Below are 27,476 nucleotides of genomic sequence, written 5' to 3' on the forward strand. Positions count from 1 at the left end.
AATAAAGCACCACATTCTACCAGCTTAAGATCGGTTTATGTGGGACTATATATAAATACGAAACGATTTGGGCCATTTATAGTCCAAACCGACTTATACTAATAAGAAGTTTTCTGCAAAATTTCAAGCTTTACTTCTGGGCCATTTATTGTCCAAACCGATTTGCGCCATTTATTGTCCAAACCGACTTATACTAATAATAGGTTTTCTGCAAAATTTCAAGCTTTACTTCTGAAGCAGACGGACGAACAGGCATCGCTAACATAGGACCGTTATTTGGATGTTCAACAAACGGAGCGACATTGAAGACATGAACTGTGTTCCGAAATCTGATAAAAAAATATATTCTGTGTGCCCTGATAGGGTAACATTGGGAAAATCATCTATATGAGGATCATACCATGCGGATATTAATCCGCCCTATGCCACTATGGACATACTTCTTAGCCCCACAGTTGAACCTACGTATCCAATACTTGCCACTGATGTAGAGGCTGCTTATACAACTCATCATTTCAAACTTCGTACACGGATAGCATTATTTGTGAAACTAGTAGTGTGCTTAGGGGGAAACAGTAGCTCAGAGGTTAACATGTTCGACTTTGACGCTAAACGTTTGGATTCAAACACCGTCGAGAACATCAGAAAATTTTTCAGCGTTGGTTTTGACGTCTTAGTACCATCGACACTTGTGAAACTATGTACCTTAGATAATCCATCGTTAAACCTGCTAAGTGAATTCGCTCTGCCGCAAGCCGTTCAGTCCCGGCATTAAAAAGAAGGTCTCTAATCATTGTGCTTAAACTTTTATCAGACATTACTGATTGATAAGAGGGAAGTATACCCGCTCTTCCTAAATGAAATGCTTATGAGCCAATTTGTAGTAGTGTCCTTAGAGCAAATAGACAGGCAAATATACGGACGACATATAGACACATGGGTGGACATACATATATGTCTAATTCGACCGCTTCAAATATTTAAAATTGATTGCACACAAATTGTTTTCGTAGCATTTACTATTACTGACAATGTACTTCCATCATATTTGTACGATATTTAGAAGACTTTAAATGTAATATGTTCACATTTTCCCCAATAATCGGGAGTCGGGACAGCCGTAAAAAGCCGCGATAAACCCGACTATGCACAAGTCATTCCATCAAGAATCTGGAGTCGGGACAGCCGTAAAAAACCGCGATAAACCCGACTATGCACAAGTCATTCCATCAAGAACAGGCAAAATATTTGGTAATCAACAAAACAAAGATAGAAACACAAACATTCTACATTCTATAACCACCACACAAAAATGTTATGATGGTATTGCCAGGATTCGAACCCAGGCGTACAGCGTCATATGCGGACATTCTAACCTCTGCGCTACCATGGCCTCCAATATACTCTTTCGCATTTCTCTCTCTCAATCTCACTTTCTTTCACAGCAACCCATTATTTAAAGTGTTATGAACTGCGTTCTTAACATACAGAAATCCGAACATAGGCAACACTTTAGGTATACTGTTCATAAAATACATGAATAGATTTTGCGGTGTAGGAAATCAGCAAATATCCTTAAATATATATTCCCCAATGTACTACTCACTGTTAATGGGTAGAAGAGGCATGGTAATCAATTTAGCGGATCTGGCTGATGGACAAGGTAAAGCCTGAAAATTGGGAGTTTATCAAATTCAATGTACTTTGTGTTTTAAGTTGAGAAGTTGAATGTCGATTTTACATTTAAGGTGGGTATTAAGTTCGTTGACTGTGGAATGTTTCCACAAAACATTGTTTCAATAAAAAAAAAAGTAGTACAAGCATTTATTTTGGTAAATTGTGTTGCTTGCGTAGTCATCATAAAAATAATAGTGGAAGAGCTATTTTTGCTAATAATCGTTATTTAAAAGTCAATGAATGCAAATGCGACAAAAAATCTACTTTCGCTCAAATTAAAATATGCTCCGTACAGTCTTTTAATGAATATCAATTTTCCGCTCAGTGGAGAACTTAGTATCTCAAATGAAAATGTCTTCACAGATTGTTTCACAATTTTTTTATGGAATACCACTGTGAAAACTGAAGTTAATACCCACCTTTACCTGTTGCGCATTAAAACTTTCGAACTCGATAATCTTCTCTTTTCTAATCACTATTAACCGGTAGATGGGATAAGTTAAATTAACTTAACAAATCAAACGTCGTTGAATATATTGGAAATAGTTGAATATTCACTAGGGTTTTTACTGAAGTGAAATTTGTATCACTAATTAATTTGTTACTTAATAGAGAAAGGATAACATTTTAAGGTGCCAAAGCATAGAATTTAACTGAAATAAGCAAAAACTCAATCAGATTCTTCCAATAAATATAAATACAAAGATAATAATATTTTTGAGTGAATGTTGAATTTTACATTACATTATTCCGAAGAATAAATGTTTGGCATCCAAACTCATTCCGAACTTAGGCAATATGTTGCTCATACGATTGTTATAACGAAATGGGTACCATGTTGTCTAGATTGGGGTACTGGTCTACTCAGGGAGTTTTTCCCTCAAACGTTAGAGAAAGATTTGTGTTTCTGGGACAAATGTGAAGGGTGCGCACTAAAACATTCTTTATGTCTAGATTTCTATTTTAATTATTGTTATGAACATATACTGTAAATACACCAGAAAAGTTTTCAATACAATTGGAATGGTATAAAAACAAAGAGAACAAAATTTTCAGAAAGATTCAAACATATCACCCCCCAATGTATAACCACAAAAGATAATTTTCGGATAGAAATTATGAAGAACTTTAAAAAGATGCTTAAAGCAATTAACAACCCATGTTTCGGTTTCCAAAATCACAAAATATAAAAGAATAAATGATTGCCTTTATCCTTTAATCCATATTCCTTTAATGTTTTAAATCACGAGGTTGCTCTTAGTATATAGAAATCTTATTAAACTAGAGATCCAAGCAACGACATAGCAAGGTTGCATGAAATGAGAAAAATAACATTTTACCTTTTGCCATTTGGGAAGCCGAAACATGGGGAATAGTCCTAACAAATTATACAATACAATTGTTAATATTTCTAATTTAATGTGAGTTCAAAATTTAGTATCATTTGGAAAGAAATTATTTAAATTTTGCCGAACAAGAATCTTTAGAAAAACCGTAATAGAATCATTTACATCTTGGGGCAACAAGAACCCTTATAAAGTTCTTTAGTAACCTAGTTGGGAATTTGATTTTTTATGGAAACTGTATACTCACTATACAACTTTTTTTCATGAAATTATGTTCGTTCTTCAATTAAATATGTATAACAAAACCATTCATTTCTTTTTTCCTTGACTATTTTTCTACTACTCAAATATTTTCGTTTTTAAACCTCCTACACACATACTCGGAAAGAAATGTTCTTTTTTTTTAAACAAAATCAGAATAGTTTTAAATAACCATATGCAATATTTCTCAAATATGTACTTCAACAACTATTCAATTCCCTCAATTATATAATTATATAGTGTTTTTATCCATTCACATTTACCTAATTAGTACATAAATACATACATGTCTATATCATTATCTCATTGCACTTTTCGTTAGTTTTCTCTTTTATAAGAACTTCTGTTTTTTTGTTGTTTTTTTTTGGTTTTTCTCATGTAAATTTGTAACTTTGTAAATTTCGAAACTGAATTCAATTGGCCTTCTGTTACTGAATGTGGTTTGGAATGTGTGTTGGTTAGTGGGTTGGTTGTTTGGTTGGTTGATTAGTGTCTCTCCTTGACGTAATACATCACGCGCGTTCTACTAATTCCAGCATAGCCAATGTAAAGGCTGGTGTTTTACTTGGTAGCCCCTGAATCTCTCCTATTTGAGTTGTTTTATGTTGGCGTTGCTTTGGCCTGAACGAATTATTGCATTTTCTTCTCCTCGTGGGCCTTCTTGACAATGGCCAGTTTTGAGTGAGGTGAAGCGGGTGATAATGTTCGATAGGGTGCCTCTTTTGTGCCGTGTAATACCAGTGACCAATCGATTAGCCAGCCGGAACGAGGTTGATTTGAATTAAAGCGAGCCTATGAATTGAAATAGAATTAGGGATTTTATTCAATATTTTTTGTTATTTTACAAACCTCCAGTTTCCAGGTACCATGAGGATATTCACCCCATGAGTGTGTTGTCATAAATGGCCATTTGGTAAATCCATCACGATGATCATCGTCATTGACACGACGTGATAAAATCATAGATCTGAAAAGAAATTATAGTTAGTATTCAATAGTTTATGAGACCTTCATCTTGAAGATCAAATCAAGAGTTAGGTTTATATGGCAGCTCTTATCAGGTTATGGACCGAGAAATGATTCCGACCATCAAGTATCCCAAAATACTTGACGTCACATTTGACAGCTTTTACACATTCTCCCCACATGCCTCAGCAATTTGCGATAAAGTCAAAAGTAGAAACAAGGTCCTCAAGCCGATTGTAAACAGGGACCGCACGATACACGTCATCAGTTTAACTGCCCAGCCAGACCCAGTTCCCTGTGGACGCACCCCGTCTTAGTCGCAGAGTTTCTGGGTCTTGACACTCAACAGATCAAGCAGACGAAATATAGAACACAACAAACTGCTACAACAACAACAACAAAAACCGACCTGAACCATATTTGAGTCGAATATCGGTAGGCTTTTATGAACTCACAATTTAAAATTTCTGCGCAATCGGGTTATAAATGCAGCTTTTTTGGGCTCAAGACCCTTAACCGGCAGATCGCTCCATATGGAAGCTATATCTGAATATAGACCGATCTGAAATATATCGGATATCGGGAGGCTTGATTCAACTCCCTTTTTTTAAATTTCAATGAAATCGCATAATAATTGTGGCTTTTATGGGCTTAAGACCCTAAATCGTTAAATCGGTCTATTGGGTTGCCCAAAAAGTAATTGCGGATTTTTTAAAAGAAAGTAAATGCATTTTTAATAAAACTTAGAATGAACTTTAATCAAATATACTTTTTTTATACTTTTTTTCTAAAGCAAGCTAAAAGTAACAGCTGATAACTGACAAAAGAAAGAATGCAATTACAGAGTCACAAGCTGTGAAAAAATTTGTCAACGCCGACTATATGAAAAATCCGCAATTACTTTTTGGGCAACCCAATATATGACAGCTATATCTACATATATTGCGATCTGAACAATATTTAGGTGTGACGACGGAAATCTTAAAATCGTGTTACAAATATAGCTTTTATGGGCTCAAGTCCCTTAGTCGGCTGATCGCTCTGAATGGTAGGTATATATGGACCGATCTGAACCATATTTGAGTCGAATATCGGGAGGCAGAAAACAACGCACTATTTAAAATTTCAGCGAAATCGAACAATATTTGCGTTTTTTATGAGCTTAAGACCCTAAATCAACAGATCGGTCTATATGACAGCTATATCTAAATATGATCCGATCTGAACCATATTTGAGTCGGATGTCGGGAATCTTACAACAAATCACTGTTTTCAATTTCAACGAAATCGGATAATAAATGCACCTGTTTAAATATTTATGTTCGACAATGAAAGAGCTTTTAGTGAAATACCATGCTACGAAAATAGTGTTTGTTGAAGGCTCCCAGGTGGCAAACCCAGAAACGTGGTCCCAAAAGTGGTTATGAATTTCGTGATCTACTCCCATATACCTAACATTTGAGTCCCATATTGCCTTGCCTTAACCCCATATTGCCATTGGTGAAAGGGAAGTTTATGGGATGAGCTGTACCCCAAACACTTGGCCCCAAAATTGGTTATCACATTTGTTTTATAATCTCAAATACCTTTCTGGTCGGTAAATTTGTACCCTTGGGGAAGGGGCGGTGCCCCCAAATATATGCTCCCACATTTGGATATCAGATTTGTATTCTACTCCCAAATACCTTTACTTGAGTCCCCTATTACGATGGTCAATAAATAATTGCTGTTTGTGGGGCGTTTTTGGGAAGGGGTAGACCCCCAAAAAAATTGGTACCGAAAATGGGTATCAATTTCGTGCTCTACTCCCCAATACTTTTCATGTGAGCCCCACAATGACCTGGTCGGTAAATATGTCGGATTTAGGTGTGTTTTGGGGAGTGAGGTTGTCCCCCAAACACATAGCCCTGAAAATAAATCAACATCGTGCTCTACTCTCAAAATATCATTTATTTGAACCCCATATTGCCATTGGACTCAAAGTTGGATATCAAATTCGTTTTCTAATCTTAAATACCTTTCATTTAAATCCCTTATTGCAAAAGTCAGCAAATATGTACGCTTTGTGCAAAGCTACACTCTCTTTAAGTCCTAAATTGCTATGGTGAGCAAATATGACCTATTTGGAGGTTGTTATGGGGGTGGGATATCTCCTAGACAGTTGGTCCCGAATGCTGATATCAGATTCCTGGTCTAATCCAAAATATCTTTCATTTGAGCCTCATATTTGCATAGTCGGCAAACATGTCCGGTTCGGGGGTGTTGTCGGGGATAAGGCGGCCACTCAGTGACTTTCTCCAAAAATATATATCAGCTTCGTATTCTGCTCTAAAGTACCTCTTATTTGAGCTTCATATTGTAATGGTCAGTAAATACTTCCTATTTGGGTGGAGTTATGGGATGGGTTGGCCCCATAGAAACTTTTTCCCGAATATTGATATCAGATTCGTGCGGTTCTTCCAAAAACCTTTCATTTGAGCAACATATTACTATGCTAGTAAATTTGTGCTCTTTGTGGGGTGTTTTTGGGGAGGGGCGGCAATCAAAACACTTGGTCGCACATTTTGATATCAGATTCGAATTCTACTCGTAAATACCTTTCAGTTGAGCCCCATATTGCCATGATCGGTTAATATGGCCGATTTAGGGGTCGGGGTGGTCCTCCAAACACTTAGCCCTGAAAAAAATTAGTATCGTGCTCTACTCTCAAATATCATTTATTTGAACCCCATATTGTCATTGGACTCAAAGTTGGATATCAAATTCCTATTCTACACTCAAATACCTAATATTTGAGCCCCATATTGCGATGGTCAGTAAATAAGTCCTGTTTGGGGGTGTTTTTAGGGGGAGACGGCCCCCACTCTTGACACTTGGTCGCACATTTTGATACCAGATTCGTATTCTACTCGATAATACCTTTCAGTTGAGCCCTATATTTCCATGATTGGTAAATATGTCCGATTTAGGGGTGTTTTGGGGGTTGGGGTGGTCCCCCAAACACTTGATCCCACATTTGGGTATCAGATTCGTATTCTACTCTTAAATACCTTTCAGTTGAGTCCCATATTGTTGTGATTAGTCTATATATATATTTGGTAGGTTTTGGGGTGGGGCGTCCCCCTAGGTACCCCATCCGAAGTTTGGAAAACAAAATTTTTGTTTTTAGGTTACTATAAGAGATCACACAAAATTTCGCTGCAATCGCACACCCATCTCCTAGATCTGGAGTTTCTGAAAATTAGGGTAAGGGGAAGGGCCAGCTTCAGATATCAAAAAATGTAGTACCCTATTTTCACCACGGGAGTCTATAACCACAAATGTATTTTTATATATAAGACAAGATGTGGCCCCAAATGAAGAAGCTGCAAGGTGTTAAAACACAATACCTCGGTGGTCAAATGTGATCACCACTTTCACAGATAACACGACCCGGAAACTTTTCACGTAGAATAGAAATGGATTCGTTGCTCGTGTATCACGTTGCGATATTGTTCAAAGTAAACGTTGTCCAGACCAATGCCTCCAATTCCGACCATAAAAGTGAGGTCTAATGACCTCGCCGAAAAATAAACCGCACTAAACAGTCGCCTATTGAGGATGGGGAGGCTTCTCAACAATAGGTAAGGTTAAGTTTAAAAGAGGGTGCACATATTAATCCTCCCCATGCCACTATGGACATACAGCGGTCAAAAAAAGTATTCATCATTAGCAAAATTGATAATAAATTCTCTTATTTTGGGTAATTGAAGAAAATTTAAAGTAAACAAATAATGCAGTTTTATGCAATAGTTTATTTTTCGTAATATGTTTTAAAATAAATTCAAAAAATAAATTTAATTAGCGCAAAAAAGGCAATTTTATATAATAACACCAAAAACAGAACAAAAAAAGTATTCATCATTGATGTGCTATCATCAAAGTCAAATTCAAATATTATTTGGGAATCCCCCTTTTCTGTTTTATTTAGTAAAGGAGGCTTTGCCCTTGACAGCAAATATTTAATTTCATTGAAAATATAGTTTTTGTCAAAATGGGTCGTAAGCAAAACGAGGTTTCTGATGAGGTAAAAGTTTTGATAATAAAACACCACAGGAATGGTTTAACTCAAAAAACTATCAGTGAAATATTAAATAGACCACGATCTACTATACAATCCATCATCAGAAAGTGGACAGAAACGAAAACTGTTGACAATAAACCAAGATCTGGTCGACCAAAAGCACTTTCAGTTGGAGATGTGCGTTGGCTAGTGCGGCAAGTTCAGAAAACTCCGAAGACAAATGCGACCATTCTTCGTAAAAACACTATGGAATATTTAGGGAAGGAAGTTACTACACAAACAATTCGAAATACACTCAAAAGGCATAGTTACAGAGGAAGAACTGCACGTAAGAAGCTCTTTATAAATAAAATAAACCGAGTGAAAAGGCTAAACTTCGCAAAAATGTATGTAAAACAGCCCGAATCATTTTGGAAAACAGTCATTTTTGCAGACGAGAGCAAGTTTAATCTTTTTGGGTGCGATGGAAAGGTCATAGTGTACAGAAAACCAAATACAGAGCTTGAAGAACGAAACACAGTTGCTACTGTAAAACATGGTGGAGGTGGTTTAATGGTTTGGGGGTGTATGGCGGCTTCAGGAGCGGGAAATCTTGAAATTATTAATGGAGTAATGGATCATAAGTATTACATTGACATTTTAAAGAGGAATTTAAAAGATAGTGCTGTAAAACTTGGGCTTGGTAATAACTTTCAATATTATCAAGATAATGACCCCAAACATTCTGCTTTAAATACCAAGATGTGGATGCTGTATAACTGCCCCAAAGTCATTAAAACTCCTCCTCAAAGTCCCGACTTGAACCCAATTGAACATCTTTGGGAACATCTCGAACGCAAATTGAGAACGCGCAATTTTTCGAGCAAGAGTCAAATGCAACAGGTGATAATGGAGGAATGGACTAATATAGACCAAAATATAACCGCTAAATTAGTCCAATCGATGTCAAACCGTTTAAAAGAAGTTATAAGACGCGGTGGTGTGTACATATATATCACACAAGCACTACTGCATCATTAGTTTAATATGTTTTTATTCCAATTGTCTTTTGTAGACTTATTAAAAAAAAAACATTGAATGATGAATACTTTTTTTGACCGCTGTACACCTAAGCCAGTAAACGGCTTGTTGTGCGCTAAAAATAAATCTTTAAGCTAGGAATTCCGTGCTACTTACAAAATCCTTAATTGTTTTCAATACCACTCCCCTAAGTTGGTTCATGTCTGATATTTTGTTTCCACCTAAGTACCGGTGTATGTAGGACGCGAAAGCCGCCCGGCAAAGGAAATGCTCCAACGTCTCATTATCTTCCCCGCATGCCCTACATTTGCTGTCACTTGCCGCCCCGATTTTACATAAGTGAGCTCGTAGTCCTATGTATCCCGTTAAGATACCAATAGCTATACTAACCTCCTTCTTGCTTGCTTTCAGTTATATCCTCGTGTTTTCACGATCTGGATCCCCCCATAGGATTTTCGCCGTCCTACCGACCATTTCGCTGTTCCAAAATGTTGCATGCGCATTCGTCGCCCACTCCCTTAACTCTGCGTCTGCGTCGACCCGAAAGGCTTCGGGTTAACTAAGTTTATTGACGGCAGTCCTCTGGCCTACACCGCCAAATCGTCTGCCCTTTCTCTTACGCCGTTATGGCCTGGCACCCAAACGATGCGGATTTTGCCATCCTCAGAGAAGGCGTTAATCTCCTTCATACACTGCAAGACTGTTCGTAACCTTACCGTCCTGGTTGTTTTTGCCCTAATTGCAATTTTACCATCCGTAAGATGTTCACCCTCGATGTCCCCGCGTTAGCACCACACCATTTCACGCATTCCGTGATCGCCCGCTTCTCCGCCTGAAGGACCGTATTATGGTCAGGCAGTCTAAAACAGAACTCAGTCTCTGGGTTCTCAATGTAAACCCCCAGGCCCACTCTGTCCTCTAGCTTTGATCCAACCGTGCAACATGATCTTCCAGATGGCAATACTAGGGTTCCGTCAATCCAAGACTGTGCCACTGGCAGCAGTGCTTCGCACTCGACTTCAAGGTTCATCTCAGGTATCCGATCGGAAACCTCTTCCGTCCAGGTTTCATACGGTCGCCTCGATTACACCGCTATGGTATGAGCTGCTCCCATCCTCAATCCATTCTCCCATCGCCTTAAGTCTCATAGCCTCAGTGGCTGCCTCACACTTAATTTGTATGTCAATGGGTCGGATATCTAGAATAGTCTACAGTGCTTTAGTGGGTGTGGTCCTTATCGCTCCGCCTATGCCAAGACAACATGTTCTCAGAACCTGTTGTATGGTCCTTATGTTGCACTTTTCTCCATAGCAGTCCACCAAACTACTGAGGCGTAAGTTAGTATTGGTCTAATCAGGCTTCTGTAGAGCCAGTAGCCTATCCTAGGATTCAGGCTCCATTTCGAGCCTACGACCCGTCTACATAGTGCCCAACATCTGTGAGCCTTCTCGGTACGCTTCTGAATGTGACACTTCCAATTCAGTTTCCTATTTATGATATTTGACCTTGTCAGATATTGAAATCGTCTTATTGAGGAAACGTAGTGCGTCAAATTGACCCACCTTCATCTTCCTCGTGAACAGGCATATTTCAGTCTTCTCTGGGTTAACATTGAGACCTCTGGGTCTAGCCCAGTCATATGCCATATGCAAGACCCTTTTGGGCCCTTCTGCATAGCTCGTTCCGATCCTTACCCCTTAGAAGTATTATAACATTGTCTGCGTAACAGACGGGTTCAAATCCCTCTTTAGTCAGCATCCGTAATAGGTCATTTATGGTGGTCACCCATAGGAAATTGCAAATGCAAATTTTGCTCATGAACATTCCACTAAGGAACTGGGGTAAACTTCTCACATATCAATGAGTGCATTCCGATTCAAGTTTTAAGCTCAATGATAAGGGGCCTCCTTTTTATAACCGAGTCCGAACGGCGTGCCGCAGTGCGACACCTCTTTGGAGAGAAGTTTTACATGGCATAGTACCCTCACAAATGTTGCCAGCATTAGGAGGGGAAAACCACCGTTGGAAATTTTTTCTGATGGTCTCGCCAGGATTCGAACCCAGGCGTTCAGCGTCATAGGCGGACATGCTAACCTCTGCGCTACGGTGGCCTCCATAGGAGTGGCGATAAAATGTCCCCCTGTGGCGTGCCCTGTGCCACTTTCTCAAGAATAATTCTTGGGTTTTCCGAACCTCAGATGTGACAATTTTGCTGTACTGCTGACCGATAGGGTGTTTCACGACAACCCAAAAATGCTTTAGTTTTGCGAACTGGAACAGCCAGTGAGGTAGTAACCTTGGGTAATAAGACGTTTAAACTTCTCTGTTTAGTGGTATCGCTCTGTGACAAGCCGATCGTTACCAATGAGCTTAAGCTTGTATTAGACAGCACTAATTGTTATGACAGAAGTACTTATCCCCGTTGTCGGCAGTATCATTACAACCTTATCGTTAAAGATCTTCTTACCTTGTTCCCATCGGTGATGTCAAGAATAACTCCAAATCGCCTCTCCGTGATGCATTTGCTGAAATCACCGCCTGAACATGTTCCAAATAATTTACTTCGGTGTCGGTTCCCTTGCAGGCATCTGTCTTAATTTCCAGAAACATGGAACGACCTGAGTAAATAGCACTGAAATAGAAAATAGTGACCTCTATGGCAATAAGAAAGGAGAAAATCTATTAAAAATATTTACTGTGTCTCTTGAATATCTCCTGCCTCGCAATGATATCTTGGCGGTACGGTGTGCCACTGTTTGGCCAATGTTACCATGCCGCCGGCATCTAAAACGCCAAAACCGAACAGATGATTAAATTCAAGGCCTACTCCATTCATGGTCCAATGGAAACGATTTTTGGCATCAAAAAGAGAATTACGTTTCGAAGTTAGAACAGTCAAATGTTGAATATCACGCCAAGTTAACTCAGGGCTGAAAATAAAAAAACAGGATTTTTTAAAAAATGGAAATCCTTGATATTCTGTAGCTGGCTGTAAAATTCTACGATTTATGTCCATCTGTTTGTAAGTCCATCTCCTTCTCTCCCCATTTTGACTCTCAATTATATTGGGTTGCCCAAAAAGTAATTGCGGATTTTTTAAAAGAAAGTAAACGCATTTTTAATAAAACTTAGAATGAACTTTAATCAAATATACTTTTTTACACTTTTTTTCTAAAGCAAGCTTAAATTAACAGCTGATAACTGACAGAAGAAAGAATGCAATTACAGAGTCACAAGCTGTGAAAAAATTTGTCAACGCCGACTATATGAAAAATCCGCAATTACTTTTTGGGCAACCCAATATATGTTTAGAATCTTTTGAGCTCTGTTCACCTTTTCCCCCAAGAAATTACGATGAGTCGGAAGAGCAGCGTTCCAGGAGACAAAGCTGACCAACACCTGCAGCTTGCACAGCTGTCACGGTTACAATGTGCTACGTAAACATCACGCAAGGAATGGAGGTGGGGGATTGGCCTTCGTGATACACCATTCCGTGCAATTTAGACCTATCTCGCGCTTGACGCTAGTGACCCTTACATGGAATGCATGGGGATAGCAGTCAAGTCCGGTACTGCCGAGATAGAGCTATACAACGTTTACATACCGACGGTTGGTAGCTGTGTCCCGAATAATGGCCACGCTTACAACCCTGACATAAGTGGGTTGCTATCTGGCCATAATCGTCTGGTTCCAGGGGACTTTAATGCGCATCACTCTTCATGGCATTCTCCCCTATGTAACGACCAGCGTGGCATAGCTTTGGCAGAGCAGATTGAAAACTCCACGTTTTGCACGGTGAATGAGTATGCCCCCACTAGGATTACGAGGAGGTGCAGCAGCTCGCCAAACATCTCCATTGCATCCCCTGATCTCCTGAGTGACGTATCCTGGCAAGCCGTCATCTCTTTGGGGTCAGACCACCGACCCATAATTCTCACCATCGACCGACCACCACCACCACCACCAGAGATTATACCAATCGCCGCTTCAGTGAATTACCACCCCCCTCTAGTGGCCAAGAGGAAATTCCGCGGCCCAATTTCCCGGCGCCAGCAGTGGTACTCGCAGACGAGCGTGATGGGATTCATGGTATGGACCCCTCTAACCCCATAATCAGCGAGCTGAATGTGGAAATAAACAGGGTAGTCAACGAACATAAGCGGAATTTGTGGCTGGAACACTTGGAGCAATGTAACTTAGGCACCGGTGTGGTCTACTGTTAAGTCACTCTCGAACCCCGGTAGACGGAATGACAGGACCTCAGTCACTTTGGGCGAAATAACCGTGACTGAGCCGAAGAGATGCGCCAGGTTGTTCAATGTTCAATTTTTTGTGCATCCCTAGAGAGACAGGGCAAGGAGGAGAGCCATTAGCCATATTCATGGTCTCCGAGCCGATGAACAGCCATCACAATTTACCGTGGGCGAAATTACGCATGTCATCCGTGGCGCCAAATCATCTAAGGCGTTGGGCCCCGACGAAATCTCTACATTGATGTTGAAGAATCTGGATTCACCTGGAGTTCAGTACCTTTCCACTGTCCTCAACCTTTTTTTGAACACTCTTATGATTCCCGATGTCTGGAAAATGGGCAGAGTGATCCCGCTACTGAAGCCTAGAAAAGACCCGAGTTTGGGGGAGTCGTACAGACCGATCACCCTTCTCTCACTAGTGGCAAAGACGCTTGAGACATTACTCCTCCCGAGCCTCGTAGAAGAATTTCCATTCGCCGAGTATCAACATGGATTTCGAAGACTGCACAGCACAACAACAGCTTTGCATGCCATCACCGCACCCATTTTCCGTGGCTTCAATCAGCCCAGGCCATGTGATAGGGCGATCCTTGTGGCACTGGACCTATCGAAGGCATTCAACACCGTCAGCCATGACATTTGAGGACATCGCCAACACGTCCCTCCATTCAGGCCTGAAAAGCTGCTTCGCGAATTATCTGTGTGGTCGCCAGTTATTTGTGGAATTTAGGGATACGAAGTCGTGGAGCCGTAGAGTGAAACAGGGAGTTCCCCAAGGAGGGGTGATATCTCCGGCACTGTTTAACCTCTACCTATTCTCCATTCCACCCCCTCCAGACGGCATAGAGATCGTATCATATGCGGACGATTGAACGATCATGGCATCAGGCCCCCCAAACATTGATGACATCAGCGATAGGTTGAACGTCTACCTCAACGAGCTTGCCTCATATTTCGCTGCAAGAAATCTGAAGATATCCGCCACCAAATCTTCAGCCACAAATACGCCTGAGGTGAATACTGAGTTGACTGCGATGATCGATGGGCAAATGATTCCGACCACCAAGTATCCCAAAATACTTGGCGTCACATTTGACAGCTCTTACACATTCTCCCCACATGCCACAGTAATCTGCGATAAAGTCAAAAGTAGAAAAAAGGTCCTCAAGTCACTTGCTGGCAGCACTTGGGGTGCAAAAAAGAAACCTTGTTGACCACGTACAAAGCAATTGGCCGTTCTGTGGTAAATTATGCAGCGCCAGTGTGATCTCGTCAACTATGTGACACGCAGTGAAATAATATTCAGATCTGTCAGAATGCCGCCCTCCGAACTGCGATGGGCTGTCTCCTTTAGCTCTCATGTGGACCACCTCCATCAGGAGACAGAGATCCTACCAGAGCGAAGACATAACTACATGCTGTCTAAGCAATACCTTTTGGGCTCAGACCATCGCAGAGACCATCCAAATCATCATCTTGTGGATAAATATCCACCGCTCAGAAGCCTTAAGGGAGATCTATTGGGTTGCCCAAAAAGTAATTGCGGATTTTTTAAAAGAAAGTAAATGCATTTTTAATAGAACTTAGAATGAACTTTAATCAAATATACTTTTTTTACACTTTTTTTCTAAAGCAAGCTAAAAGTAACAGCTGATAACTGACAGAAGAAAAAATGCATTTACAGAGTCACAAGCTGTGAAAAAATTTGTCAACGCCGACTATATGAAAAATCCGCAATTACTTTTTGGGCAACCCTACATGATCTAGAGCGTGAGGTTCAGCGCTACAAGAGAGAACCTCTAGATCAAGCGGCGTATCTAGCAGGTCTAAACAACATTCAAGCAGACATGGCAGCAGATGTGGTAATTGGCTACCGGGTGAATATAGTCCTAGGAGAACGACCGCCTCCCATTGCACCTGAAGAAATTGGCCTCCCCCGTCAAACCAGACTAATTCTGGCTCAATTACGTTCCGGCAGATACAGCTGCCTCAATTCCCACAGAGCTAGGATTGATGCCGACCTGCAAGATGTATGTCCCGATTGTGATCAGGGACCGCACGATACACGGCACCTGTTTAAGTGCCCGGCCAGACCCACTCGACTTAGACCCAGATCCCTGAGGACGCACCCCATTTTAGTCGCAGAGTTCCTGGGTCTTGACACTCAACAGAATCAACAGAATCAAGCAGACGAAGGATAGAACACAATAAACTGCTACAACAACTACTACTTATGATTTCATTATAAGCTGTCAACATTCCTCCTGTGTTTATAAATTTTAATCACTGTGGGGTGTTTTGTTGTGATCATTCTACGTCACATCTAATCATTATGTCCCGCCTCATATCCGCTAACTCATAAGACTTGGAAAACCGTTTAAATAACAGGCTCATATAACAAAAAAACAAACGATTCCCCCTAATTTGCACTGATAACAAATCTTGTTTTTTGTTTCACTGCTTGTGTGTTAGATACCCCACCAATTTACTTCACCATTCAGACTGACTAAACAAATACCGAACGTTTGTTTTGGTGGGCAGCAACATTTTTCCAAGTAATTCAAGTACATCCGCCATCCACATGTGATACTCACTTTGCTTCCAAGGCCAACGCAAATACGCCAGCTGCTTCCGGTGCGGCTGCACTGGTCCCGGAATGGGTTGTCGTACACTTGCCATACAAATCTGTTGTTGCCACCCCGGTGTTGGGATCCTTGGCTCCATTGCTGAAGGTGCTGGCCAGAGTGGAGCTACAGCTTTCATCGTAATGGGCATTTTGGCCATCGTTTATGGCACTGTTAATGGATATTGTCCACATGGAGGCCGCATAGCCATCGCAATTGCAGTCATCCTCCTCGCCGCCATCGCCCGAAGCCCAGACGTATATGTTGCCCAATCCATTACGGCCCTGTGTGTGAGAAATATGTAACATGACATTTAGTTTTACACCATTACCATCACCATCAGCAACGCCATCATCATCGGCAGTAGTTGTGGCAATGGAAAAGCAACGCCAAATGACCATAATAATACACACCTCATTGACGCCCTGGACAATGGCTCTCATGGTGGCGTTGCGAGGTCCATCCACAGTTTTGCCATCGTCGGTGGGACCCCATGAGGCACTGTAGATGTGAATCTTGTGCGGTTCGTGGCCCATCGAGTTGGCCTCTATCAAGTCCGTCATATAGGGTTGATCCAACATGCGTATACCTGTTGAGGAGAGAAGAGAAAAACAGCAGAGGGCAGTGAGCAAAGGTAAATCAACAATCGAAATGTTTATGGCTAAGTAAAAAAATGCTACTTTCGTCCTTCTTCTTCCTCCTCCATTGCCCACCTTCAGGACCCATCATCTATCCAGTGTTTAATCAATGCCTACAATCACCTAATCTGACACTTTATCGTGCACTTGTCCATACAACATTAGACGTTCGTTTGACGCTCGCCTCGACACAGTTTTGTTTGCTCGAATCCACTGTGCCCATATGGCAATAATGGCTACGGGATATCGCTCAAATTTATGATTCGTAATAAAAATCACTCTGGCCATGTTTACACATTTACGGCCAAAGTACAATGGTGTACCCATGGACACGTACACACATGTATACACACATTTGATACATATTTAACTAGTTTAGTGTAGGAGTTCCTTATAAAATTTTCCGAAAGGGATTTAGTAAAATCCCTAAATGGTACTTGTCATGTTTCCACTTTCTTTATGCATAAATTTGGGAACTCGAAATGTTAAAGAAAAAATCATTTTTAAACTGGAAACAAAATGAGAGGATTGCTTGGAGATTTTTTTTTTAATTTAAGTTTATTATATCCAGCCCAGTATGCGCATTGTAATGACGGTAGACTCTCTTCATTTCGTGCTCGACCCCTCACTATTTTCTTGATATTTTAAGTCGTTCTTACCATGCCAGGCCATTCATGGGTACAATACCTTCAAATGATGGATCGCTTTACATGGGCGCTATTTCGAAATATATTCCGAACAAAACTATACCCGGCACGGACGTCAAATATAGTCCTCACAGTACTATTTATATTGAACTATTCGGTTAACTCGTTAAGAGATCTCCGATAGTCAATGGCGTCTTTTGAATGCAGAAATACGTTTTGCTGAGATTTTATGAATGGCTATGTGAGAAAATATTTATGCTAACTCTTAACCTTTCATCACACTCTGAATTGCAAGGACCTCCTCTGGATGCATACAATAGTGATCCCATAACCTACACGATATACCCAGTCCCAGTTCTTCAGATCACATGGATCAGTTTGGAAGCATCCGTTCAATATAACTCCAATCGGTTCAATCAGTTTCAGTGGTACAGCACTTTTTTTTTCAAATACCGGCTGAGACATTGGTATATTGGATATTGTATCAAGGATCATATAGGATATCAAGGATCATAGATAGATCAATAGTATCCGTGATTGCCGAATGACAAAAAGGATAGCTTCTTTAGGCTCACAATAGTGATTGCAGGAATTTGTCTTGCCACAATGTCATTATGGGCCTTAACATAGGTGTAGCATTAAATCCGATGGAGCCATCACCAATGCGACTGTGATATAAAAATATGCAATCCTTTGGAAACGGCTGAGTATTGAGCAGTAAAGGATTTGTTCGGGTACCAAGCACTAGACCACAAAATCATATAACATTGCAGGTCTGACAATAGCAGTAAGTCAATGAACTGTTGGCTAATGAATGGCACTCTTGCAAGTAGGTTCGAAATCTGGTTAGAACATCAGAAAAAATTTTCTGAGGTGATTATCCCCTGCTATTGCTGGTGACATTTGTGAGGTACTATGCCATGCAAAAATTACTCCCCTATGAGGTGTGGCATTGAGCTTAAACTTGAATCGGACAGCACTCATTGATCTGTGAGAAATTTGCCCTGTTACCTAATGGAATGTTCATGGGTAAATTTATGTTATATTTACTTGCTGTTTAACCAGTAAGGAAGGACAAAGTCGGGCGGTGCCGACAATATAATACCCTACACCTACCCTATAAGTACAATGTGGGAGCTATATCCAATTCTGAACCGATTTTGATGGACCTCGGCGGATGTTTTCAGATAGGTTATTCAACAATCCATATCAAATTTCGAGCAAAGCAAATATGTTCAAACTGTAATAAATACGGGGGACAAATGACAACATTATTGTAAATTACCCAAAATCTGACGAACATATACTTGGGAGCTATATCTTAATCAGAACCGATTTCGAGCAAACCTCACAGATATTGTGGTAGTTGTTGAGGAAAGCATTGCCCAAAATTTTGGCAAGTTTGGTTAAACAATGCGCTTCCAGTGTCTCTTGGGGTGAAAATCTGGCGATATACATGCATGACAGCTATATCTAAATCTGATCTGATTTTTATGATATTCACCAGTAAGAGTTAAGAGTCGAGAGTCAAGAATATATGTTGGAGACCTGTGTAAAATGTCAGCCAATTCGAATAAGAAAATTGTGCCCTTTGGGGACTCAAGAAGTAAAATAGAGAGATCGATTTATATGGGAGCTGTATAGGCCGATTCAGACCATAATAAAGACGTATGTTGATGGCCATGGGAGGATTCGTCGTATACAATTTCAGGCAAATTGGATAATAATTGCGACCTCTAGAGGCTCATAAAGTCAAGATCCCAAATCGGTTTATGTGGCAGCTATATCAGGCTATAGACCGATTTGAACCTTATTTGGCACAGTTATTGAAAGTCACAATAAAATATGTCATGCATAATTTCAGCCAAATCGGACAGGAATTGCGCCCTCTAGAAGCTCAAGAAGTCAAGTCCCCAGATCGGCCTACATGACAGGTTATGGACCGATTTAATCCATACTTGGCACAGTTGTAGGATATCATAATAAAATACTTCGTGCAAAATTTCAGCCAAATCGAATAAGAATTACGCCCTCTAGAGCCTCAAGAAGTCAAGACCCAAGATCGGTTTATATGCCAGCTACATGAGGTTATGGGCCGATTCGAACCATACTTGGCACAGTTGTTGGATATCATAACAAAAAACGTCGTACAAAATTTCAATCCAATCGGAAAAAAATTGCGTCCTCTTGAGGCTCAAGAAGTCAAGACCCAAGATCGGTTTATATGACAGATATATCAGGTTATGTACCGATTTAAACCATTCTAAACAAAGTTGTTGGATATCATAACAAAATACTTCGTGCAAAATTTCAGCCAAATCGAGTAAGAATTAGGCCCTCTAGAGGCTCAAGAAGTCAAGATTCAAGATCGGTTTATACGGCAGCTATATCAGGTTATTGACCGATTTGAACCATGCTTAGCACAGTTGTTGGAAGTCATAGCGAAACACGTCGTGCACAATTTGAATCCAATCGGATAAGAACTGCGCCCTGTTGAGGCTCAAGAAGTCAAGAAGTCATGACCCAAGATCTGTTTATATGACAGCTATATCAGGTTATGGACCGATTTGAACCATATATGGCACAGTTGTTGAATATCATAACAAAATACTTCGTGCAAAATTTCATTCAAATCGAATCAGAATTACGCCCTCTAGAGGCTCAAGAAGTCAAGACCCAAGATCGGTTTATATGGCAGCTATATCAGGTTATGGACCGATTTTAACCTTATTTAGCACAGTTTTTGGAAGTCATAGCAAAACATGTTGTGCAAAATTTCATTTCAATCGGATAAGAATTGCGCCCTCTAGAGGCTCAAGAAGTCAAGACCCAAGATCGGTTTATATGGCAGCTACATCAGATTATTGGCCGATTCGAACCATACTTGGCACAGTTGTTGGATATCATAACAAAACACGTCGTGCAAAATTCCATTCAAATTGAATAAGAATTACGCCCTCTAGAGGCTAAAGAAGTCAAGACCCAAGATCGGTTTATATGGCAGCTATATTAGTTTATTGACCGATTTTAACCTTATTTTGCACAGTTGTTGGAAGTCATAACGAAACACATCGTGCAAAATTTCATTGCAATCGGATAGGAATTGCGCCCTCTTGAGGCTCAAGAAGTCAAGACCCAAGATCGGTTTATATGACAGCTATATCAGGTTATGGACCGATTTCAACCATGCTTGGCACAGTTATTGGATATCATAACAAAACACGTCGTGCAAAATTTCATTTCAATCGGATAAGAATTGCGCCCTCTAATGGCTCGAGAAGTCAAGACCCAAGATCGGTTTATATGGCAGCTATATCAGGTTATGGATCGATTTGAACCATACTTGGCACAGTTGTTGGATATCGTGGTGAAGGCAATCACGATGGCACACTCAAAGCGGGACAACCAAAAGCCTAACGGAAAGATCAAGTGGTGATAGACATCTCGAAACTTGGTGTCAAAGATTTTAGAAAGAGCAAATTTCTGTTATAGCCTATTAAAGTAAGTAAAGTATGAATATGCAACCTGTGGATGCGCTGGAAAGCATTTCAGCTTAGCTTCCCGTGAAAACACTGAACACCACACAAGAGGTCAAAGTTCCAGCCCGTGTGATGCTCACAGTTATCCCATGTGCACTTGTCGATATAAAAATCCAATTACTAAAATTTCTCCCGCATTGGCATCCCTATTTCCTTTCATTTTCATTATGATATGTGGCCTGTTGAAAACGGAAATGTAATGATATTTGTGATTGTTTTTTTTTTTATTTTTCCTCTTTATTTTTATCGTCAACGCGTATTTGGAGATAATATATCGTGCTTTGATTTCACTTTATGCCATAAACTATAACAGCCATCAAGCAATGGAATGGAAAAGAAATTTTCTATTCCATTTTGTCATTCTGTTGAGAGCATTCAATTAAATGCTCTTAGAAAAGAAAGTTAATAAAAACCAATAATGACGATGACGATAATAATGATGAATGAAAGCAAATTGATTTAAAGTGATATTAGATGTCCTATTAGCAGAATCAATGAAATAGATTATTAGAGGATTAGAGTTTGACAAAGCTTCTGACAGTAACAACAAGGGAAACTAAAAAAAGAGAAATGACCATGAGGGGATATAGGATTATGTCCAAAATTAGGACTACACGGTATTTCATGTGAACATTATAGAGCAATTTTTAAAAATGTGTGTTATAGTGGTTCGAAAAGCGAAAAAAATAGAAAAGGTAGGTATATACAGCAAATCTATTGGAAATTCTGCACCCATAGAAAAATTTCTTATATTTTTCCAATTTAATTAAAATTTTACTTCAAGCTCCGTGGAGGATACATTTGAGACCTCTAGGCTAAGGAAGATTCTGTCTTCGAGACCTATTATGGTGGGGTATATTCAAAAGTCCGCGGAGGCCACCGTAGCGCAGAAGTTAGCATGTCCGCCTATGACGCTGAACGCCTGGGTTCGAATCCTGGCGAGACCATCAGAAAAATTTTCATCGGTGGTTTTCCCCTCCTAATGCTGGCAACATTTGTGAGGTACTATGCCATGTAAAACTTCTCCCAAAGAGGTGTCGCACTGCGGCACGCCGTTCGGACTTGACCTTTAATTTGAAACGAACTCCACTCAATGATATGTCAGAAGTTTGCCCTTGTTCCTTAGTGGAATGTTCATAGGCAAAATTTGCATTTGAAGGTGCTTTCAATAATGAAAAACAGACGTCAACCATGAAGGAGATGAAGTTTTTAAGCATCAACACTATCGTAAGAAAGTTTTTTAATAACTTACTTAATAAGAGATGTATTACGGGAAAAAGGTGTAAAAGTATGCTCATGACGTGCCTATTGCGGTGAGGGGAAAGTTTCTCAATACTCTAAGATATGTACTTCGGGAAGCTGCCGAAAGTGGGTCTAGGCGTAAATCCATGCAAGACAGAGGTAGTTCTTTTCAGCAGGAGATACAAGTTACCTACAGTGGCACCTGTCTCCTAAGGAGGAGAGAATGTTCCATTAAATAAAAGCGCAAAATATCTGCGTGTTTTTCTGGACAGGAAATTGATCTTCAAACCCAACATTCTGGAAAGGGCAAGAAAGGCAACTCTTGCCTTATATACCAGCAAGAGAGCCATTGGAATAAGTTGGAGGTTTAGACCGCGCGTGTATACTGCAGTTGTCAGACCTACAATGCTGTATGGTGTTGTAATCTGGTGGACGGCGCTTCAAAAGTCCACCTACTTCTAAATACTTAACCGACTCCAAAAGATCGCTTGTTTGTGCATCTCATTGAATTTAATGCAAAATCTAATGCCTCTGTATATTGTGGCTAGACAAATTAATGCGATCACTGACGTGAGGCTAAGGGAGCTTTCTCTTTGGCCATGTGGCGGCTACTGGCATTATGTTATCTTTGATACACCCAGCCTGAGTTGCTTTTTTATAAAAAGTACTGTACTACTATTTGTGATCGAACCTTCCAATCGGTTCGATATTCCTGTCAATAAAAATACAAAGTCTTCTATACGGATGGTACGAAACTAGACGACAAGGTGGTTTGATGTGTACCCGAAAAGGGTACCCGAACACTGCAGTGTGTATCAACCGCAGGTACTTGCAATTAAGGAAGTGGTGCAATGTCTAAGATATAGTGTCATAACGACGATTGCCATAAAATCCCTGGAGAACGTATTTATGAACACAAAAACCGCCCTCGACTGTCGCTTTGCTGTCACTGGCTAGAACAGGCGTCTCAATCATTGTGTCCGTCATGGCAGGTCACTGTCTAATCGGATGAAACATGCTGACAGACTAAAGTTTGCCAGTAACGACTTTTGCGGAAGCTGTGAACCCAAGAAAAGACTAAAGAATACCTTCGGTGTGTGTGTCTCGAAATAGCAGACAAAAGGAGTTCCACTTTAGGTTCTCATTTCTTTAAGAACCTGTCTGATTAAGCGGATTTGAACATTCACAAGTTGTTGGGCTTTTTGAAGTGATCTGGATGGTTCAAAGGTAAATAAATTAAGCAAAGTTACTGATACACTATATAAAAAAAATTTAAAAAAGCCGAAAAAGAAACTTAAAAGAAGATTTAACAATTTAATCAAAGTTATTGACAAAGTAAATAAATAAAAAGTTATACAAAAGACAAAACCAATAATAAATTCAAATGATTGCAAATCGAAGATTTGAACTGTCGTTCATTACTTATAATTTGAATATTATTGCGAAGATTATTCCAGAGACGTATAGCATTAACAAAGAACTGTTGTTCAGATACACGACATTGATGACGCATTTGTATTACTTGTTTACCTCTTGTAGAGTTGGCAAAACGCATTACAGAAGCCAGATGTGAAGGTTCATTGGTATAAATAATTTTGTGGATCATTTTCAACGAGCGTACCTTAAGGAACGAGTTAAATGAGACACCATATACTTTTTTGGTAATGTCAGATTCCGGGTCTCTTCTAGGGAAACCAGAAATGTCTCTAACGACTTTGTTAAAGGCTACGTGCAATTTATTCCTATGAGTTGCATCATAACCGCAAAAACTTCGCAAGAGTATAATAGTTTCGGCAGAATAAATGTCCTAGCCAAAAGATTTCTTATGGACAAAGGGGTGTACTGTCGACTCATATATATCAGTTTCGTAAGACGCCATAGGTACTGATTCTTCTATGAAAGTCTATCATTAAACTCCAACCCAAGGTTTCTTGCAGATGATACAATCTCAATGGGGCTCCAGCAATTGCCACATCAAGATTGGGCGGCATTGTCATCCGATTGGCGTTGCCCATGTGTTTATCCTATCCAAGTCACTATTAAGGTGAAGTACGCCATCGATCAGCTTCTCGGGCGAAGAGCTCAAATACAGCTGTACGTCGATAGCATACATATGAATACCACAGTTCTGCAACTGTCCAGGAAGGTTATTGCTATATAAGGAAAAAAGGAGTGGACCCAATACAGACCCGGGTGGAATACCTCTTGAGCCTGGAAGATAAGTAGAACACCGGCTATTAACACATACTGATTGGCTTCCATTCGAAAGATAGGAAAATATAAGATCCGTTGTTCTTTCAGGAAATTTAAATACAATATATGTTTCAGTTTAAGGCAAAGTATTGGGTTCCTAAAAAGTAATTGCGGATTTTTTAAAAGAGAGTAAATGCATTTATAATAATACTTAGAATGAACTTTAATCAAATATACTTTTTTACACTTTTTTTCTAAAGCAAGCTAAAAGTAACAGCTGATAACTGACAGAAGAAAGAATGCAATTACAGAGTCACAAGCTGTGAAAAAATTTGTCAACGCCAACTATATGAAAAATCCGCAATTACTTTTTGGGCAACCAATATATTGGGATCAACGGAATCAAATGCCTTTGAATGATCTAAAAGAACAAAAAAGGTAACTTTATCGCTGTCAATATCACTCCTTACATCTTCAACTACTTTCAAAAGTGCAGTAGTGTAACTGTGCTTTGGCCGGAAACCAGATTGAAAATCTGTTAACAGCGAATTATTTGCAATATATTCTGATATTTTCCGGTTGACTAGAGTCTCAAATATCTTAGAGATGAATGGAAGTATTGCTATTGGCCTAAATTCCTGGCTATTCTTCCAAGACTGTGGATAGAAACTTCTTAAAATAGTATTGTTAAAAAGATGGCACATATACGGAAGAATAAAGGGTAGAATTATCCTAAAAAATCTTGAGACAATACCTTCAGAACCAATGGCATTAGACTCTATCGAATCTACAGCGCTTACGACATCGCTTTGTTCAAAACGCTTAAGAACAAAACGTAGGTCTGGTGAGGTGTTGTTACTACCATGGTTTACGTTACTAAATTCAATGTCATAGAAATGTACGTTTGTATCAGGAAACGATATGTTCAAGAAACTCCTATTAATCTTATCCAAGTCAACATGACTACCAATTGTTGCATTATCACTTCCTATTCCAATTGACTTAATATGTCTCCAAGAATCTTTCGTGTTCAATGCCTCTTGAAATTTACGACTCAAATAGGCTATTTTCTTCATCTTTATCTTTGTCTGTTGAACCAGACGAAGCAATGGGTTTGAAATCCATGTCATACCATCTCTGTACGATCTGATCTAAAACTGTAACCATATACGGATACCAGTCTATTCCCATAATGTGGTTGAAACCACGTCTCAGAGACTACAGTGGAATTTTGTTAAAAATATGTTCATAATATTTTGGCCTTTAAAAAAGTTCTTATTGAAGTTTTGTCCTTAGAGAACATCTCACTAAAATTTTGTGTTTAAAGAAAATTTCACTGATATTTTGTCTTAAAAAACAATTTTTACACATCGGTCCTTGGTTAAATTTTCATCGAATTTTTTATGGCAATTTTTTTGCAGGTTTGAAAAAATTTAATTAAGAATTTGACTTTGCTTTTTACTGCTTAACCTAAAATGTACTTCTACTCATGTCAGCAGCCATATCACTTCAATAGGATTGAAACTGTATTAAGCCTCAGTATTAATTTCTTGAAACTGATTTGAAGTCTGGAGTCGCCAAAAGCCTCAATGTTTTTTTATGTTGTTAAATATGTTTGATACAGCATATTTTTTACTTTTAAATATCATGTCAAAATTTAACTTCAAAAACCCTGGCATTCCTCATTTTATTGTAGATTGCATTACCTACACATTTGCTTTAAATATTTATTGTTCCCATGCTTCTTTAAGCAAACATGTTACTTTGAATATGGGAACATCTTACTTGGAAATTTGTATTTAACAGACTCACCTGCAATTTTACTGTCATAGGCAACGCCAACACCGCAAATTCCATTATCGCGAGCAGCAGCAACTTCACCAGCACAACGTGTTCCATGACTTTAGCAGCAGAATATGGAGCAGTAGAAGAACACAAACAATGAGAGAAAAGACAAATAAAACAAAAAGTTTAAATCCCGCACATTTTTCGTTATCACATTTTATTATTTTATGTTGTTACTGTAGTCCTTCAAAAGTAGACCCCTCCCTCAATCTTCACCATTCTCCCCCACATAAAAATACCCAGGTGGCCAAATGTGATGGCCTTCATGATTTTTCCTTACCTATTAAACCAATCATCAGTGTAACGTGGATAAGGGAATGGATCATTGCTGCTGAAATCGTAACTGGCTTCGGCATTCTGTAAATAAACGCAAAAAAACAAAAACAAATACAAAATTAATTAAATTTTCAATGAAGTTGCGGTGTAGGAGGTGAAAGAAAGATATTGAACAAATCAAGATAGCATTATAAGGGCCATTTGATTAATAAGAAATATAAAAAAAAATATTTTTCATGTATCCCTCCTTAATCAAGAGAATTAGTGTTCAAAATTCTACCAACAGTGAAAGTATGGGGTTTTAAACGTTCTGAAAGGACCGTATTTATAAAGACCCACCGTAAAGGTTTTTATAAAGATGGTTATAGCTGTTGAAACACTTTTAAATAAATCCTTTCCTTTTTTTACAATCACATGACTACCTGCTTAGAGACTTCTTTTTATATCCATTTTTATTGAAGTATGGATGTCAGTTGGATTTTAAAAGGGCAAAATATGATCATTTTAATATACAGATGAGAAGTAAATTTTTATCAAATTTTACTAAAATTTCGTTAGTAAAGCTTTATTATTATTTCCTGATATGGTTCAACTACAAACGGATAGTCTGCATTGACTTCCCACCGGCAGACGGAAAGGCGTGTCTAGGAAATTCATAACAATCAAGCGTTCGATTTGCACCGTAAACTGTATTGGAAGTTTAATAATAAGCCTATTGGAGTCTCAGCCAACCTATTGGTCGAGCCCACGCGTTCAGCGTCATAGGCGGACATGCTAAACTTTGCGCTACGGTGGCCTTCTAGATAGACTTCTTGAGACTCTGGAGAGCGCAATTCTTATGCGTTTTGACCGAAATTAAGCACGGTGGCTTCCAACGGATATTACA

The 27,476-nt window shown here is 39.4% G+C and overlaps 1 protein-coding gene across 1 annotated transcript in view; it reads right to left on the reverse strand.

Annotated features, from left to right (window-relative positions):
- Nucleotides 1-2,196: 2,196 nt before the first annotated feature.
- The window catches only part of LOC106093803 (neuroendocrine convertase 2), a 285,569-nt gene continuing 260,289 nt past the window's right edge, over nucleotides 2,197-27,476 (reverse strand). The window contains exons 5-12 of the mRNA XM_059362481.1: nucleotides 26,595-26,671; nucleotides 26,282-26,370; nucleotides 16,624-16,799; nucleotides 16,181-16,494; nucleotides 12,030-12,263; nucleotides 11,801-11,965; nucleotides 4,134-4,251; nucleotides 2,197-4,076 (exon numbers count right to left, since the gene is read on the reverse strand). Of these exons, the coding sequence (XP_059218464.1) occupies nucleotides 3,915-4,076; nucleotides 4,134-4,251; nucleotides 11,801-11,965; nucleotides 12,030-12,263; nucleotides 16,181-16,494; nucleotides 16,624-16,799; nucleotides 26,282-26,370; nucleotides 26,595-26,671 (1,335 nt within the window). The 3' untranslated portion in view covers nucleotides 2,197-3,914. The remainder of the gene's footprint in view (nucleotides 4,077-4,133; nucleotides 4,252-11,800; nucleotides 11,966-12,029; nucleotides 12,264-16,180; nucleotides 16,495-16,623; nucleotides 16,800-26,281; nucleotides 26,371-26,594; nucleotides 26,672-27,476) is intronic.

The sequence above is a fragment of the Stomoxys calcitrans genome, chromosome 2 (assembly GCF_963082655.1).
Source record: "Stomoxys calcitrans chromosome 2, idStoCalc2.1, whole genome shotgun sequence".
NCBI lineage: Eukaryota > Metazoa > Arthropoda > Insecta > Diptera > Muscidae > Stomoxys > Stomoxys calcitrans.